The sequence below is a fragment of the Pipistrellus kuhlii genome, unplaced genomic scaffold, assembly GCF_014108245.1.
Source record: "Pipistrellus kuhlii isolate mPipKuh1 unplaced genomic scaffold, mPipKuh1.p scaffold_m20_p_2, whole genome shotgun sequence".
NCBI classification, from domain to species: Eukaryota; Metazoa; Chordata; class Mammalia; order Chiroptera; family Vespertilionidae; genus Pipistrellus; species Pipistrellus kuhlii.
Window position 1 is genome coordinate 60,656,136 of NW_023425515.1, and position 16,567 is coordinate 60,672,702.

Genomic DNA, 16,567 nt, shown 5'->3' on the forward strand with positions numbered 1-16,567 from the left:
ATTTATCAAGCATTCCTTGACCATTGCAGGCCAGAGAACTTCCTTCAGAGGGTCCAAGTGAACTCTGCTCTCTTTTGGCCCCTACACTTAAATAAGCAGCTAAAGATACAAGCAATGGTAGGTTATATTCTGTTCACTCAAATAAACTACAAATCCATTCAATCAAGAGCCATGTCTGTATGTCTTTATATCTCCTAGTACCAAATACAATTCCTTAAATATACGGGGTTTCCCAAAAAATGTATACACAATTTGAATAATTATTTATTCCAATGGGTTAAATCTGCAAAGAAGGAAACATCAATTGAGTTACCAGCTGTTAGTGTGTATACATTTTCTAGGACACCTATATTAAGAACTCAATAAACTCTGTTGACTGACTGACTGGGATAGTTTTCTATTTTCATATCTTCAACACATAGATGGCTTTTTCTGATTACCAGGATAGAACAGTTTTGAATAAATAATTGGAGGGGGGAAGAATTCTACATTAAGACATTAGTTAGGACAAGACACTAAGAAAGAATTAGCAGAAAGTCTTTTAAAATCTTCTGCTGAGTCCTAAAGTATAAAATAGGTAAGATCAGCGGTGCTTTGACTGAAGGACTGAGGAATCAGTATTCTGCCTCCTAGCAGCCCTGCCCTCCCCTGCCATGTGGATCCCATAAAAATCTCTGTGGAAACAGAACTGCAAAGAACTTCATCTGAAACACCACCACCTAAACAGAGTTTGGTAATGTTTATAATTTCATTTATTTTTACCTTTTCTTATTTATTAACAATTCAGTATATAGATAAAAGACCTTACTTATTTTCTTATTTAAATGCATTTCTTTGACACCCCTCACCCCCATTTCTACTGGTAGCAAAAATGGATGAATTGGTGGTTCCCCAGCCTAATTTGCTTTCTTAATTTTTTTGTGGAGAAAATCTTTAAATCCTATTTCATCCTTGCTAGATCTCAGTCTTAGGCAGTAATTTCGGGGTTTAGACCCTATAATAACTAGAAACAAGCAATCTGCATTGTCTATCACTCCTGGCTGATGAAAACACTGTATAAATGTCATCATCAAATCCAAGGTCGGGCCTGCAGGGAAAAGATTATTGCTAGAGAAATGAAAGCTACTCATTCCTTCAGCTGGTCATCACCCATCCATTTGCTAAAACCACCCACCCATCAGATACTTCCTGGGCATCAATAGAGAGAGCCTTAAGAACTCATTTTTGGCTCTTTCCTCACAGAATCTAAAATAATAAGAACAAGGTAGGTACTCAAAAAATATGTGGGGGGTCAAAGACCTTATTCTTGAACTCATGACATTGGGGTCTCAGAGAAGGCAAAACTATTTCTCAATTGTCTACTACAACTTCAGAGATAAACATTATAACCTTGTAAAAGCATCCTCGAAGCTAAGCTCTATTTGCACAGTTACAGCTACAGCTTAATTCTATCCTATGGTCCACTTGAGTGAAATAGGAATCAGTCCTACCTGCAAAGACACTAAGACAAAAAAAAAAAAAAAACACAAAAAACTAAAACAAAAAAAAACACACACACAAAAAAAACTTTACACTTTAAGACATAAGACTCATTTGTTTATTTGGTGTGTTCTATACATTGAGAAGGGAACATTTGGGGAAATAAATAAATAAATAATCAGACAAACGGAGACTTGAGGGCCCAGGAGCGGAGGGGGAGGAAGCGGAGTCCTTGCATAGTTCTAAACGAACAGAAGGTGGCAGCAGTAGGCAACGCGGATTCTCAGCAGAAATGCAGCACTTGCAAAAACCAGGGACAGGAGGCTTTGAGAAAGGTCAGAAGGTGACTAACTATTTCTTTGTCATAGAGACCGTGGTGTGGAGCATCCGTCCTCACTACTGGGAACAGGATACAGCGTCTCACAGGATCTGCCTGGGCATCCCGTACCCCGTCATGCCCGCCTGGGAGGCGCCCTTGTTGCTGCCCATCTGCAGGCCTATCACATTCTGTCCTTGGCGAAGCTGCTCCTCTGAGAATCCTCTCCGATTCTGCTGGGCTTTCCTAGGCAGAGAGAGTGAGATGGAATAATGTCATTCTGGCAGTTTTCAAACCCTTTGCAAGATATGTAGTTAGACAGGCCTTGGTGAGGGCGGTTACTAGATAGAAGAGCAGGCCCTATCCTAGGCTTCATTCTGGCCATGAACTATGACCCTACCCTGAGCTATGGCTCTATCCTAAGCTACGGCTCTATTCTGAACAATCGCCCCACCTTGAGCTGGGGTTCTACCCTGAGCTGTGGCCACACCCTAAGCCAGTGGTCAGCAAACTGCAGCTCACGAGCTGAGGTTTGCTGCTCTGTTGACTAATGAGTTTGCAGACCACTGCCCTAAGCAATAGACCCACCTGAGCTATGGTTCAATCCTAAACTATAGTTCTACCTTGAGCAATGGCCTTACTCTGAGTTATGGTTCTACCATAAGCCCTGCCATGATACATGAGCTCTTACTCCTTGGAAGCCCAGATTTTTTTCTAGAATTTCCAGTCAAGATCAGTAGCTGCCTCTCTGGGGACTTCACTCTCAGATAACTTTTCTGTCACCCTCTCTCACACAGTTACTTCAAGCCCTTATGAAAATTAAAACCAGCTTTTCTTACAAAGCATGTCCTTAATCCCATCCCAACCATCCCTGTAAAGGCTAAGGGTTAAAGTTCCATTTTAGAGCTGAAGCACCTAGAAGTTATGAAGGGGAAATTTCTTACTCTAGAGGAGAAGTCAGCAAACTTCAGTAAAGGGCCGGATAGTAACTAATTAGGCTGTGGGTGCCATAGAGACCATGGGAGGTCATTAATAAAACTAGGACTGAAACAGGATTTCAACTGGCCAATATCTGGGTGATTTTCAGACCAAGTTCTTTTTTAAATAACACAGAAATAACCCTCAAAAAGAAAAGGGGGGTTAAGGAAATGAAGAGTCAGTTAACTGGTACAACATTTTCTTTTCTCTTCATCTCCCACTGAATTATTGGGTTGAGTTTCACCTCTCTTGCTACCCCCAACTCCTGAAAAAAAACAACAAAACAAGTCTTTTTTAGGAAAAGGCCCTTTACTGATGTGACTAGAATTTATTATTCAGACCAGGCCACTTCCTGAGAGACACCAGGACGGCAGGTATTAACCACTGTCTCAGGCAAATAGGACATATTTCCCTTCATTATGTAGATGATAGATAGATAGATAGATAGATAGATAGATAGATAGAAAGTAGAGAAAGATAGATGAGAGAGAGAGAGAGAGAGAGAGAGAGAGAGAGAGAGAGAGAGAGAGAGAGAGAGCGGATAGATATTAGTTTGATTCAGGGCTACTTGGGTCATAATAAAACCAAGTTCAGACATCAAGCCACTCCTAAGAAAAGTAATTTAGTCCTGCTCAAACTCAGAAGGACCAGAACCTGAAAACAATGGTAGGAAAGGCCTGACCATTTCTGCCCCGGGGGGTGATGACCTGCACATTAGCATCAGTCTTCCCTCCTCTGGGAGACTCAGTTGTGGGGCCAGGAGTGCTTGTCCCCAGGGACTTAGTGTTGCAATAGCCTCCGGGGAGCTACATGGTTTCAGATGCTCCCTTCCTTAAAGTCAACCTGTGCTCCAGCAGGGCCGAGAACGGATTTTACCTGTGAAACCAGGATGGCTCTCCCCGGTAGCAGCCGTCATCCTTGGTGACTGCAACACTGCCTAGAGCCATCAGGGTCCTCTGCACAGCTGCCATGTCCTTCCCTGGAAACCAACGGAGACATTCAAGCCAAGCATGTGTTAGGGCCCAGGAGTCTGGAAAGAGGGGGCTGGACCTTCGGGAAGGAAGTTCTGATAAGAGGCTGCAGGCAATCGAGTTCAGGGAACAGGGATAACAAATACTTCTCACAGTGGCCTGAAGACAAGTATAGCCCAACCTCTCAGAAACAAACAAAAGAATCACCGGGCTCATTCTTTTCTATATGATGCATACCAGAGATGCCAGTTTCCAACCTGTGCAGAGCTGCTGGATGAATCAGACACTCACTTAGCAGCTCAGGTCTAGGTATGCCCCCACTCTGAGCAGGGCCCTGGCCGGGGTGGGTGCTGCTGGCTGTGGCACGGGGAAGTCCTGTGGAGGACTGGTGGGGTGGGTTACGGAGAGGATTTTCCTCAGGAGGGGGAGAGAGAAAAGGAGACTGGAAAGAAACTGGTTGGATGGATTAACTGCACCAAACCCCAAGTGGCTTCTCTCTTTCACTTTATCTGGGTTAAAAGGATCTAAAATCACCCATGTGCATCAAATTGAGTATTCACATGGCTGTTTGGGCTGGAGGCCTGGCAAATGAAAAAAAAACAAATCAACACAGAAGCACTCAGTGACACAGATGAGAGACCCTTTATTTTGTGCTGCTTGAAGGAGTTAATGGAGACAATAAATAAGTGGTAGGCAAGCGTGCATGAGAGAGAGAAAAAGAGAGGGGGGTCTATGGGAGGGGAATCCCTGTTAGCTGAGATGGCCAGGGACCCTTAACACTATAGCCTGCTCTTCCCATCTTTCCTCCCTCCCTCCCTTCCAGTTGACAACATGTCCTGGACTGAAAAAGATGTTGCCGGGTGATTAGCCCTGCATTTTAGAACCAGATCCAAGGTCCATATGAGCCAAGTTTGGATGCAAAATGTTCTAAAGGCACAGGGTTAGGAAGGAAGGCAACCTGCAGCCTGCTGGGGAGTGGAGCAAGTTAAAGGACAGAGATTAAAAGGCTCTCTTCAGGCTGAGAGAGCCATCTGTGGGCTCTCCAGCCCAACTGCCGCCGCAGTCAGTCACTGGGAAATACAGAGTTCTGGGGAAAAGGCAGATGGGAAGTGAGAATGGAGTACAACTCTAATAAAATAAGCAATTAAGGCCTACAGAGGAAGTCCAGTCAGGATGTCCATTTATTCGGAGATGAGAGAGACAGCAGATCCTTCTCTCCTCTGTCCCATTAACCACGGGCAGTTTCCTGGACCCTGAGGCCCCGTGGGGCTGGTTAATGGATACAGGGATAAAATGCTCTTAATGCAGAGTCCCCAAGACTCAAGGGACAACTGAGATGGCGGAGAATGGAGAATCTGGGCAGCGGAGGGAAGGAAGAGAGCGCAAGGAATACTGGGAATTAAGAAGGAGGAAACACAGATGTGGTTATTAGCATGACTTTTCTCTTCTGCAGATAAAAAACATTTCTGTAATTGTTGCTGAACAGCAGGATATGTGGATATTAAAAAACAGAACCGTGGTGATGCTGTTCTGAAGGACCATGATTAAGCACAGGGAGGCTTAAGAAGGATAGGGTGAACCACACATCTCCACTCTGTACTGTGAGCGCACTGGGGATGGCTCTGATGGTTGGTGTGTCCAGGTTCTGGGAATCTGTGGAGCTTGACAGCCAGCAACTCAGCCACAGACACAAGTTCTGTTAACCATAGGCCCAGCCTCCTTCCTGTGGCTGGCTAACGTGTACACTACATGAACCCAGAAAAGACGGAGGGAACTGAGTTGGGGGTAAAAGGAAGATATCTAGAACCATAAAGACCTCTCCACTTCCATCCCAGAGAATGGAAAAGGAAACAACTATACGACTGGGGCCAAAGAAGCTAGGGAAGGGGGAAGTCGATAGGAACAACATAGAAAGGTTTTTCTTAAGAGAATTTCCAAGGCAAAAGATTTTATATAAATTATAGGTGAGACACTTTACCGTATGTGACATCGACCACATAGAATTGACACTATTCCTCCCAATGTATTGATAAAAAAATAAAAACGAATCCAGGGATATTAACAAACTTGATTCACCCACCAAGTAGACCAGGGTCTGGCTTTAGCTCTGGTGTCTGAAAATAAAGCACACAGACCGTCCACTAAGCCACCTGACCTGACCGGGTCCCCAGCGCAGGCTGGCTGAGGCACCTGCCTCGGTGATCAGTGCCAGGCCAGAGCGAACGAACTGGGAGGAGAAAACTGGTCACAGTTTTTGGACCCTATAAGATCAAAGGCACCAACCGTGAATGGCGGTAAGTCCTTGAGTGTTTTTGTCTGAAATAATTTCTCCAGGTCTCAACTCAAATAAGATTGAAGCAAGAGAAAGCAGTTCAAGTCAGTTATTGTCCAGATTCTAAACAGCACCATGAGCAGAAATCTGTGTCTGTAACTAGTTCGGGTCTAGCTTGTTTCCTGTCATGTGTGGTTACGTTTCTGGCAGATGCTCCTGGAAAGAATTCCAGCACTCAGGCCGAACTTCCCTTACCAGTTCTGAAGCCCAGATCAATGGCTGTGGGTGGAAGGGGCCGTTGGTGGAGGCTGATCCCTGTCCCTGGGGTCAAACGTTTAAATGTCTAAAGGAGCAGCGAGATGAAGCAGTCTCTGTGAAGTGTGCCAAGTAGAAAGTAAGGAAAGTTAAACTGCTGTGTCACCACCAAGTGTACCATCTGCAGAGAGCAAAGCCTGCTTTAGGGCAAGAGCTTCTTGGATTATCTATGGGATGGTGCAGGGGTCTCTTTAAAAATATGAATGTTGAGGTCATTCCCTGGGGAGACTGATTCAACAGGCCTGGAGTGGGGCCTAGCAGTTTATATTCTTAATAAACTCAGGTTTCACCTGGTGGCTCCCAATGAGACTGATCATCAGAATTACCTGCGAATCTTAAAAATTCAGATTCTGGGATAATCTCCTGGGGCGATTGCAATGCAGCCAGGCTGGATAGGCAAGCACTGCTCCGGTTCTTTGGTTTTCAGTTTCTTAAAAAAGTCAAAAAGTCTGGCATTTGGTAAGCACTAAATAATATTTGTTAAGCAATAACTCCTTCCTTCAGAGATAGCTTCTACAAAGTCAAGTAGTAAAATCAATAATTAGAAGGGCTCTGCTCCAGGCTGTGAGCCAGCTCAGAGACCTGGGAGCTTGGCATCTCTTTGCTCCCTGAAAGCTACCCCTAGATACGGTGGCAAGACCGTTTAAAAACCACTGCTCAAGGCTATTCTGTGGGGTGTGGGGAGGTGGACGGAGAGAATAAAACTGACTAAGTGCTGGGAATTTTCTAAATGCTCAAGAGCAGAAATGAGATTGACGCCTAATGGGGATCTAAAAATGGGATTTCTACTCTGACCAGTGTGGCTCAATGGATAGTACACTGGCCCAACCACCAAAGGGTCCCAGGTTCATTTCCCAGCCTTGGTCTCTCCCATTGATGTTTCTCTTTCTCTCTCTCCGCTCACCTCCCTCTCACTCTCTCTTAAAAAAAAAAAAAAAAAAAATCATTGGGGAAAAAATATTCTCGGGTGAGAATTAACACACACACACACACACACAAAATGAGACCGTTGGACAAAGGGTAGAGACACAGGAAAGCGGAGTGGCCAAGTGTATACTAACTGAAAGTTTTAATCAGGCTACCTCTAGCCCCCCTATCACAGGGGAAGCTAACTAGAACTTGAAATTGTGAAAAAAGTTGGTGGCCCAGTAGCTTCCCTGTCTCACCAACAAAACTTCTCAGAGAGTCTCAGATATCGACTGCCACTTCTACTTGACAAGAGAGTGTCCCCTGTTTACTGCATTATCACAAAACAGTGTTTCTCTAAGTGTGTCTTTCTCCCACTCCAAACGACCAAATGGTAAGCTCTGGGGAACGGGGCCAAGGTTCTGCATTGTAAGGCCCCCCTGGCCCAACCTCAGGGATTCTTCATGCCCATAAAGTTCGAGCTCCCTTACCCTAAAGATACTAGAACAAAGATTTGTGTGTTGTTTTCTAATTACTTTCATGATAGCTTATGCAAGTCTGAAAAGAAAAATATAAAGAGAACGGTAAAAAAGGAAGGAGAAAAAAAAAAAAAAAAAGGCCAGAGAAACGTCACATTGGTGGAGAAAGTTGAGTTGGACATTCTACTTTCAACACTGAAACCCAGTCTTAATGTCAAAATTCTGCTCCAAAGCTTTTTCCATAGTACATCAGTTTTGACTCATCCTTTGCTACTTCTGGATTACTGGCTTTTTTTCATCTTCCTGGGACTTAGAGAGAAAGCAATCAGTGGAAGAAGGAGTCATTTCTTATTTCCCTGAGTAGTAACTTAGGCATAGGCCCCAATTCTCCTTCCAAACTGGAGGAGAGCTTGCTGTAGTCCATGGAGAAACGTCCGAGGGGAGGCAGGGCTTGCACTGTGAATTCAATTAATTCTTGTTGCTTGTCTCCCTGGAGAAACTCTCTAGGGCAGTGGTTCCCAGAGCAGCAGAAGCAGTGTCGGCTATGAATTGGTAAGAAATGCAAATTCCTAGGCTCAGAAACTCTGGGGCTGGGCCCAGCAACGTGTTTTAACAAGGTGGTTCTGATGCACGCTGGGGTTTGAGAACCCCAGCCAGAGGAAAAACCAGCCAAACACAACTGGGAGCAGCACTTGTAAGAAATGCTGTGAAGGCTGTTCGGATAGAAAAGGTGGCTTCAGGCAAGAGGCATCTGTGATATCTCAAGTCCCTATAGGCACCTCACAATATCCCAAAATATCTCAAATTGGATGAAATGTCTCTTTGCTCTGCTGTTGAGGAATGACACATGCAGTGACACCTCCTCAGAGAATATATTTGGACTTTCCAGGCACTCAACCTCCGGATGTAAAGCACAACTCCCTCCTAACTGCCAGCCTTCCAGAAGGGGAAACAGGGAGGCATGACAAACCCATGTGTCTGGTTCCTCGTCAGTAAAATCCCTGAGAAGAGTAATCAGATTTGATTGATCTTTGAGTCTTGTCTGCTCTGACATTCTAGAATTCTACATGTGTAATGTCCACCACCTAGTTATGCAAAGGTTAGTCATCAAGGGATTTGGAGTAGGGGGAAGAAGCCAGCATTGTGCTAGGCATTTTACTCATTTACAGTCCTTACAAGAACCCTCTGAGGAAGGTGCTAGACCTGTTTATAGAGAAGGAAACAGAGGCTCTGAGAAGCTAAGCATTTCAAACAAGGTCACACAAGTAGGGTGCAGTTAAAGGGTTTCAACCCATCTACGTGGCTCCCAGACTCATGCTCTTCCCACAGTGCTGAAATCTTCTGGGTCTGAAATTGGGGAAAGATATCAAGAGGATAATGACCAGGTCCTAGCTGGTTTGGCTCAGTGGATAGAGCATCGGCCTGTGGACTGAAGGGTCCTGTGTTCGATTCCCGTCAAGGGCATATCCCTGGGTTGCAGGCTCAATCCCCAGTAGGGGGCATGCAGGAGGCAGCCAATCAATGATTCTCTCTCGTCATTGATGTTTTTATTTCTCTCACTCTCTCTCCCTTCCTCTTTGAAATCAATAAAAATATTTTTTTTAAAAAGGAGGATAATGGCCAGGAGGTGGGGAAAAGTCAGTAAGGTGACCTGCAAAGCTCGCCCCTCCCTACTGAGGAATGGCAGACAAATGAGGGCAAAGGTCATCCAGGTAACCCTACCAGCTTCTGTGTAAAGCCATTAATGGAATCCATTCATTACAAGACAAAATTTGTGCAATTCCAGCCTTGCTCCTGTGCTCTCATTTTGTATGTCTTAAAAAAAAAAAAAAAGTCCAGGCCAATCACAGTAGTAATTTTTACATTTATTATGTGCTATTATTGCCAGGCACTATGCTAAGCACTGCTCACGCATTATCTCACTTATTCCCCATGTCAACACTGTGAAGTAGATATGATTATTCCCATTTACAGCTGAGGAAATTGAAGCTTAGAAAAGTTAATTGATACGTGATGGAGCAGAGCTTTGGACCACAGTCTAATTTTTGACTCACTGGACTACCTTCCAGGATAAGTGTTCTTTGAGTCTGTCTGACCAGCATACTCACATGTTCTCTCTCTTTTACACACACACACATACACACACACTTTTCTTGCTCATCCCTTTCTCTCCTTCCCCCTTTCCCTCCAAAGATGCTAAAATCTAACCTCCAGTTCGCTCTCCTCTGAATCACAGACAGCTGAGTCAGCCCCACCCCTGCCTTATCCAGTGGCCCTCCCTCAAAGTCACCAACCAGGCGCTCAGCTTCTCTCCTTGAAGAGAGACTTGCCCAGTCCCCTCCCATGCTCTATGCCCTTATTCCTCCAGCATCACCAGCTCCCTCCCAAGGAACTTGACTAGCTTTGTCTATAACATCCCTGTGAATGGGTTGTTTTCTGGACCATGCATCCCTGGGTTCCTTTTTAAAGTCCAGAATCTTTCATTCTGGTGCCTCCATTCCATTCCAATCATTTCACATTGTGTCTAAAAGGGTTTTCAGGATAGTGAGTACATCTGGAGCCTCTGCCCATCTAGATAACTGGAGCCTAAACAGAAGGCATTTGGCAAGCCTGGGCTCCAGGCTCTATGTGTCTGCAATGTAATAGCAGCACAGAGTCACCAGGCAGCTATGGGCAGGATGAGGCCTCCATGGAGAGATGCCGGGCAGAGGGGAAGGGGAGCTGAGAGGTGTGGAGCATAAAGAGGAAGGACAAGGAATGCTGGACTTGCAAGAGCCAGGGCCACATGGGCAGAATCAGGAGTGAATGTGAGTCAATGGAAAACCACAGCCAGGGTGTAGAATAGCAGAGGGAATGTGGCACCAAGCTAAGCAAATGGCTAGTCCAATAGCTCTGTATACAAACACATACACCCTCATACACACATAGACACACTAACTGTGCCTCACAGCATCCTCTAATGTCTGCATACTCATCCCCAAACTCAAGAATGACAACCAGCTCTTACAGAACGGACCCAGCCTCGGTTGCTCAGTCCACATGCCATATGCCATACCGTGGGCTCACCACTGGGTTTTCTAGGGCCACTGCCCCTCCCCCTTTCTCTGCTCAAAGCAACCCACCTCTTGCTCCATTGCATAGAAACCAGCTCTGGGTTGAGCTCCAGACAGTGATCATGGGAGATGTCAAGTACCTCCTCTAAGGTTTAGAATGAGTCTCTCTGAAATTCAGTTCTTGGTTACCCCTCCATGGAGAGGGTCACTGCACCCGGGGACGCTAGAGGCCATCTGGACACTCTTACACACTGCTTTCCTATGGCCAGCTATCCTTCCTACTGCATGGCCTTACCTGCAGTAGGCCAGCCACAGTACTCAGGAGTGGGTTTCCTCCCTTATTCTTTTAAAGCCCCATCCTTCTTCGCCTGAGGTGGAGACCCCTCTGTGTCTGCTTTTTTGGCTTTTTCTAGGAGCATTAACCTGTCCTGGAGTCCACCTGTCCACTACCCTATCTCTGCCTCTCAACCTCCCTCTTCCCTAAGAGATATCTAACACCCAGGGCTGGGGAGGTGGTGTAGACCAATACCTACTCTCCCTCCCCCATCACTGTCAGCACCTCCTGGGTGTAAAAGTTCATCTGCATAGTCTTTGGAAAAGGGGGAAAGGTGAGCAAAGCATCCTCAGTAATGGAAAGTCAGAAAAGCACCCTAGGGAGACACACCTCTCATACATCTCCCAGGTTCTTCATCCTCTTACACTTCCTGTACTGGGGGGGTGGGGGGGAGAGGTTATAGGGACCCCTTCCCTTCACACAAACCCCCTAGTTAGTGCAGGGGCTCTAGCCTTTCGTCCCACACAGCTCTGACTCATCCTCCTCCTCTTCAGCCTCATTCATCATCATCATGACTCAATAGCTCACTCATAGTATAAGTGAAGGCAACAGCCTACTGGCAGAAGCGTGGCATGGCAGACTAGTTAAGGCCTTCCTTATTCTTTGGCATCAGAAAGACTGAGTTTGAGCCCAAACCAGTTTGGCTCAGTGGAGGAGCGTCGATCTGCGGACTGAAAGGTCCCGCGTTCGATTCCGGTCAAGGACATGTACATTGGTTGTGGGCACATCCCTGGTAGGGGTTGTGCAAGAGGCAGCTGGTCGATGTTTCTCTTTCATCGACGTTTCTAGCTCTCTATCCCTCTCTCCTCCTCTCTGTAACAAATCAATAAAATATATTTAATAAATAAATAAATAAACCCTTCTGTGGATCAGGGTAGGGTCATGTTTACTCTGTTCAAAGGAAAATTCTTTAAAAAAAAAAAAGAAAAAAAAGATTAAGTTTGAGTCCTGAGCTCTGCTAATTACCAGCTAGCCAAATGATGAACACATGCAACCATGGGCAAGCTCCGGTTTTGTCATTTATGAAATGAGAGAATTAATAACTTTTACTTCATAGAACTGTAGGAGAATTGATTGGCAGTATGTAGGAAAGCATTTGAACCTTGCCTAGTGCATAGGAAAATATCAATAAGCAGTAGCTATCTTCAATAGCTGGGAAAACTCATCATAGTTTTGATCTAAAAAGGAAGTATCAACTGTGGCATTCCACAGTGATTTGGAAGCACGTGCCCATGAAGTCAATGGCCTGAATGTCTGGATACCCAATTTTACAAGTAACGGCAGACACAAGGAATCTTATGACAGGCATTTTAGGGTTTTAGCTACTCATCTGTGAGTGAAACAGGAAATGCCAGCTCACTACCTAACATAGAGTAGGCTGTGAGGATTAAAGAGGCAAGTTTCTTTTTAAGTTGTTTAGTAGCCTAGTGTTCTGCTAGAAATATATTTCAACCATCATTTGACTGTCCCTTAAGATCTCATTGTATATTGATCACAGGAAAGTTACCCTGTTTTCTCTGCCAGCAGAACCATTTGGGTCGATGCCCCGAGCATCCTGCTGGTTGGGTCACTTATAACAGCCAGTGACAATGAGCAGGACTGAGCACAGGCCACCTGGAAACCCTGCTGGGACTGGTCTGCGGCTTCCTGTGCCCAGGCAGGTCTCATGTGAACAGTCGCATGGATGGGCGCCTGCATTTGGTCTCATTTCCCCCCATTTCCCCCAATAATGGTGAATTGTTAAATATGTCCTGAAATGTGATATGATTTTCATGCCTCTTAAGGTTTCTTAATCAAGTCAATTTGCAAATGTAAAAGAAGCCATTTATCAGACTCTGATAGAATACATATCTGGAAGGTGCAGTCACCAAGCTCATAGTTTAATAAACGGTTGGTTGTGGTGTTATTTATTTCTGAGACTGAATGACAAATTGTACCAGGTGGCTTTATCTAAGAGTCCCACTGCTGGTGAGTCAGAAACACACACACACACACACACACACACACACACACACACCCCACTCTCTCCCAGTAGCTTTTTGTTCAGAAAGAGTATGATGTGGGAGGGCTAGCAGGAATGAATAGTGCCCATATAATGATTTTAGCTTCCTCTCTGTTTACTCCTTAGTGTTCTGAGGTCCCTGCTGTGAAAGGGGGTGTGCATTTCCTTCAATGGAACATCATAAAAGGGAGGCTAACAACATCCCTGGCTGACAGCTGGTAACACTCCCCCACCTCACACACACACACACACACACACACACACACACACACAAACACACAGGCACAGGGAAGAACACCATGAGCAGATTTCACAAAGAGATGGGTGGGCAAGGGGAGGGGAGAGGAGAGGTTCATAGTCTCAAAGGCACAGGGCTGTTTACCTTCCCATAAATCCACTGTTTGGAAAATGTCAGTGGTCCTGACACCATAGGCCTCTGCAGCTTTCAGGAACTGGGAGATCTGCTCCATCTGCTTAAAAGCCATCTTGGACCCTGAGATCTTGGCAATGGGCTCTTGCCCAGGTGGGTATAAGCTGTTTATCAGCTTGCACAGGACCTGAAGGGGAAAAGGCAGGGACACCATCAATTTTCCCTTCGATATTTACCCACCACTAATGCAAAGGGAACCCTGGGCCCCACCAGACACAGCTGAGAGGTTTAACACAGGCAAGTCTTGGGCCCCAGGCAGGCACGGACTCTAAGCTGGATGGCCAGGCTCCCATATGAAACCCCTAAGACTCAGGCAACCCCATCCCAGGGCTGCTGCTGACCTCAGGGAGTCCAGTAGCCCAGGAATCCCCTTCCATCCTTGCTCCTCCCTTCCTTCTTCCGGGTGAGGGTAAGATAGGAAATGATGTGCAGGGACGAGGCCATGTTTCAATGCTGGGATGAGCAAGTGGTGGCACCCAGGGTGGCCAAACGATAGCATCTAAGATGATTTCTGCTATCAAAAGGCCGATCCGAATCAGCCTTCAGGAACTCATCCCATATATGCTAATGAAGTATACACCCTCCTCCCAGATACCTGTCACCCAAATGCTGGGCAGCCCAGCAGAAGCGAGGAATAACAGTTATGTAACGGCAGTCAATCACACCCTGAAGGGAAAAGATGGGCTCTGTTGGAATCAGCAGAGCCTGCGGTCCTCGATTTCCCAAACACAGGAGCATCCGATCAGAAAAGCGGTTCTCAAATAAGCATGGCCTTCTGTTCCCTGAGAGCCCCTCCATTCATCGGACAGACACGGAGCACCCCGGGGGGCATGGCTCTGGAAGGCAGGTGGCCAATCTCCCCCCCCCCCCCCTCCTTTGTTTTACTAAATAACCAACCCATTCCCCGGGGGAAGGGATGGCCCCAGCTGAGCGGATGCACCAAAAAGGCTGGACCAATCTCAAGGAAATAACTTACCTCTATTCTCCCTGGAAGAGCAAAAGGGCTTCGGATTTGCCAACAAATCCGAAGGCAGCTGCTGTGTTGGATGGGTGGAGGATCCCCTGAGCTAGCTAGGGAATGGGGGTCGGGGGTAAGGGCGGGGAGGGATGCCCAGATCTTCCAACCCCGAGTAAATCAAGGCATTTCCATTCCCTCCCAGGGGACCCCAAGTGGACAGCAGCTGCTCCCCGCACCGCACCCTCCCCTGAAAAGAGAAGGCCCCCCGGAGGCTCCCCTGCCCACCGACCCCGCCGCCCTCACCGTCCCGTCCATCAGCCACTGTTGGAAATGGGCCCTGCCGGGGGGCGGGTGCTCGATGTCCTCGGCGCACTGCAGCATGATCCAGTCCACCAGCTTGTTCTCCAGGTCCGCGTCGTACTTCTGCTCGATCTTCTCCTGCACCTCCCGGCTGAGGCCGTAGCTGGGGCCGCGGTTCGCCATCGCTGCGCTGGGCGGGCGGGCGCGCGGCATCCACACAATAGCGCGCGGCTGGAGGCTGGAGGTGGCCGGGCCGCTGGCCCGCGGCAGCTGAGCGCGGAGAGAACCGGGCGTGGTTTAAACCCGGGAGCCAATGGAGCCGCAGGGATTGCACCTACAAACAAGAGAGAGGAGCGCAGCCACGCGCCAGTGACTCCAGAAAAAAGCCCCTGCGGGTCCGGGGCGAGGGAGGTGGGGGGCGCTGGAACCCGCCTCTCCGCCCCGCCTATCCACCCGATGAGATGATGATGTACGAGGCCTCACATTCACAGGCAGCGAGGGGGAGGCTGGGTGGTCGTTTCTCACTCCTTCCAGGAGCACCCTGAGATGGGACGGAGCAGGTGAATATCAGGCGGCGAGGAAGGCCGCCTGGACGACCAGCTGCCTCTGCTGCATTGGCTTTTGCTAGAATGGTGCACTGATTTGATTTTTTTTCCGGGCTGAGGGAGGTCACACCAGGGCCGTTGCTAAGAGCCCTCAAAAAACAAATTAAAAAAAAAAAAAAACACAAACACACACAAAAAAACAAAACACCAGCCCTCTCCTGCTGTCAGTCAAGCCCGCCGCCTCCCTCCCGCTGGGAGCTTCTTTCTCAGCTGCAAGGATTCCCGCCCCTCCTCTGGGGGACGCGGCCCCTTGGGTCCCAGGCCAGCGCACAGCTGCACAGGGATGGGGCCTGGGAGAGGGTCCATGCAGTCAGCTGTCCATCTGTCAGGGGTTGCCAAGCCCCTCCCCGCTGCCCCTGCCCAGGGGGATAGTTGTCTGGCAGGACAGGACAGGAGGGGCTGAGAGCTACAGCCATTAACGTCCTCTGCTGCCAGCCAGATTTCACCCAGAAATCTGGTGGGAAACGTTTGTGCCTCAGCTTGGCTTATCCAAGGATTGCGGCTTTTTAATGCTGTTTTTACTAGAAAGACACCGAGAGCATGTTTGATAAATTAAAAAGAGCTCGATATGCTAAGAACTCTTGGAATAAAAGATTTGGATGGGGTGTAAAGATTTTAATTAAGGAACAGTAGAGGACAACTATATGTTATCAGTGGTAACTATGTTTGCAAACAAGACTTCAGAAGAAATCATTGGACTTAAGTTGACCTGAAATTTTTATAACTGTGAAAGGGTTTGGCAGTTAGCTTATCTTCCTAGTCTGGGAGTAAAGATTGAGTCTTACTGCTTTTGTCTAAGTCTCTGGGTACTTACCCTGAGAGAAAGAGCCAAAAAAATTGTTCTCTGGTTCATTCAACAAATAGTTTTTGAGCTCTTACCTGTCGGTCTGTGTCACATTCTGTGCTTGAGAGGAATAAAATATAATTCTTGACTCAGGAACACTTGATCAATAGACTCAGGCACATTAGATAAAGCAATTCTAGTGCTTGGGATGGTGATCTTGGTTTCTGTGGGAAATTGATTAGAAGCTATGCAGGAAATGACTCCTCAAATAATACATGTACTGCAAAAAATCTACCGCTGGCTGGAGCCTGGACTATTGAAAATTTAATTACTTAGCACATATGTGGTGGGTGTGCCTGAGAAAAGACTTAGTGGCCAGTAGTTG

General features: G+C 46.9%; 1 protein-coding gene across 1 annotated transcript; it reads right to left on the reverse strand.

The window, feature by feature from the left end:
• Nucleotides 1-1,583: 1,583 nt before the first annotated feature.
• Nucleotides 1,584-15,172, reverse strand: TAGLN3 (transgelin 3). Its single transcript, XM_036445631.2, has 4 exons — nt 14,797-15,172; nt 13,488-13,662; nt 3,650-3,752; nt 1,584-2,041 (listed from the first exon to the last, which is right to left on the reverse strand). Exons 1-4 carry the CDS (start codon nt 15,004-15,006, stop codon nt 1,900-1,902), a joined length of 630 nt encoding a protein of 209 aa, XP_036301524.1. The 5' UTR covers nt 15,007-15,172; the 3' UTR covers nt 1,584-1,899.
• Between the last annotated feature and the right edge of the window lie 1,395 nt (nt 15,173-16,567).